The following is a 2,500-nucleotide window of genomic DNA, read 5'->3' as shown; positions in this document are numbered from 1 at the left end:
TGCTGAAGGATTCCGTTCCGCAATTGTCTTCCAAAACGATGATTGAGAATGTAACTCGCCCGCTCTGAAATGAACCGGGTCTCGGAAAAAATAACTCGCGCACATCACCAATAGCTTCACCTTGCTCCACGCATGCGACCATTCTTTGAAGTACTTCATCTGCTACCATCTCCCTGCCGACCTTAATGGGGGTCCCCTCCGAAGCCACCCATTGTATAGAATTCGTCAGAAATGCTCCATTAGAGATGATTTGGTCAAAATCTTCATCGAACTCCCAAGCCCGTGTTAAAATTCCCGACAACAAAAACGCAAGGTTGAGAAGGGAAAGACCCTAGCAAGTCAGCCAAGTCAGCAGAGAGATGTCAGCTTTGACCCAGAAGTCCTGGGAGGGTAACTAGAGACCCTGTTTTTCAAAGCCACCAAGGTCTCCGTGACCTATCACCACAATCGAAGAAATAACAAAAACGCATGCACCAAGGATAGCTGCCATATAGACACGTTTATTAATGAGTTTTAAACACTCAATGGATCAATACACTCTGTCATTAATCGATCATACTGTTCTCTACTCATTAGGGACCTTTAGATTCCACGACCAGGACGAAAACGAGTTCGAGTTTTGACTGCCCGTTTTTAGCGAAGATACTAAGGAAATTTTTAACCCGTACGCTTAATCTTACTCTTTGTTAGCAGTATAGGTTGCTCAGTTATTCTTATTGCTGGTAACTGAGCCTTTTTGCTCATCAAAAAAAGCCAAAACTGCCGTGTTGTTGACTTGATTTGATTCGACATTTTTGCAAAACTTCGTACTAAAATGACGGCGGCATCATTTTTCCCGACAAAATGACGCTGGTTTGCGCGCGCTCACTGTTGCCTTATGAGAAAATCTCGATAGTCGTCGTACTAGAATCTAAAGCTCTCTATTTGTTTGGCCGCTGAGGCGCCCTGTAATTCTCTTCGAAGTCACGCAGATCTCTCTTTTGTTGATTGCAGTTAATCTTGAAATGACCTATTTTACCACAGTAAAGACAACCCACGGAGCAGTTGTCTATCGATCCCCGAGAGCTACGCACACGATGACTCCTATCATAAGGGTTCCGCGCAGACCCCCCACAATTATTTCTACGATAGTGCTTGTCTACTTTCGCTACTACATCAAACACTTTTTCGTGGTCATTGTTGCCCAAAAGGCGAAGGATTAAACTCTTCAACTGGTCGTGGGGCACATCCAACTTCCCGCGTACCGTCTGGTACACTAAACGGTAATAAATTCTGCCGCTCATGTTTAGTGTCCTGGGTTGTGTGCTGTGGCATGCATCTGTAACAAATTACAAACCAAATCCTGGTGACAAAGCACCTCCGTGACTACACAGGACCTATAACTCCATCTATAACAATTTAACATAGAATGCCCGTGACTATACGCGGCCTATGAGTAACTCAGAAGAAAAACTCAGACCCCCTCCCGGGATCAAGGTTCCTCCCAAGGATTAATGCGCCCCAAAAAAAGATATCCAGGTCTACAAAGTGACGCAATTACCTAAGCGCAAGCGACAAGGCGCCATTCGCGCACAGCCTCCTAAGCCGTATGTAACACACGCTTTCGAACAGGGTTACGCGAACCCACAGACACCCCTCGGCACACGTGGATCCAAGCGAAACTAAAGAGACACGCGAGCACACGCACAAGCCCGTAAAACTACACGCGTACACGTTCGGGATTTATGCCAATCACGATAGGTCCCGAATAACGCGCGCGTAGCGATAAACAAAAACGCCCACAAAACCCGAGAAGAAGCATGCGAGAAGTCACGAACCAACACCCATGTAACACTACGCAACAAACGAGACAACTGCGTAACCGTACCGTGGAGACACACTCCCAGACTATGAAGTAACCAAAACCCGAAAACATAAGACAAATAGTTTACGTTTCTGGAGCTCCGCATTCTGCGCCTCAGTTTGAGCTGGCTGTGCAGGTTCAGGTTGTGGAGCCGGCGCCGCTTGCCCTGGAGCAACTTGGGCTTCTTCAGCAGCCGCTATAGGTTGAGGAAATTGTTCTTCAACTGCGCCGTCAGCCATGAATAAGAAGAATTCGCGTGGGTCCTGACTGAGCGATTCCTCCTTGACTGCTCCGCTGGCTAGAAAGGGGCGTTCTGCTCCAAAAGAAACGCACTGGCAAGAAACATTAACTCAAAAAAGGAGTGAAACAACATTTCAAACGTCAAGTTAAACTTTATTCAGGTGAGAAATGCCACAAACACCGATGGTGACGGGAATGGTTATGAAACCCGACAACTTTCTTTGTTGTAGGTTTTTGTTCTCTTTTTTGGCCTTGACCGTGCACAAAACACAATAGCTGTTTACTCCGTACTGACAAACTAACCAATAGAAACGTGTTGGCTACGTAATTAATGCATGCGTGTCTGAGCGCAAAACAAAAGATTGTGCACGGTCGTGGACTTTCCAACCTAAATCTTGGCATCTTTGCTTTCTCCTT

General features: G+C 46.2%; 1 protein-coding gene across 2 annotated transcripts in view; it reads right to left on the bottom strand.

Annotated features, from left to right (window-relative positions):
- Nucleotides 1-2,215: 2,215 nt before the first annotated feature.
- LOC138045716 (kelch-like protein 12) overlaps nt 2,216-2,500 on the bottom strand; it is a 32,758-nt gene continuing 32,473 nt past the window's right edge. For both annotated transcript variants that reach the window (XM_068892302.1, XM_068892303.1), the window contains one exon: nt 2,216-2,500. This exon is cut by the window's right edge and continues 39 nt beyond it. Coding sequence is in view for 1 of the 2 variants with exons in the window: in XM_068892303.1 (XP_068748404.1) it covers nt 2,472-2,500 (29 nt within the window). In the remaining variant the exon portion in view is untranslated.

The sequence above is a fragment of the Montipora capricornis genome, chromosome 4, assembly GCF_036669925.1.
Source record: "Montipora capricornis isolate CH-2021 chromosome 4, ASM3666992v2, whole genome shotgun sequence".
Lineage (NCBI taxonomy): Eukaryota > Metazoa > Cnidaria > Anthozoa > Scleractinia > Acroporidae > Montipora > Montipora capricornis.
Note: the sequence above shows the minus strand (reverse complement) of the source record. Positions and strands in the feature narration are given on the sequence as shown.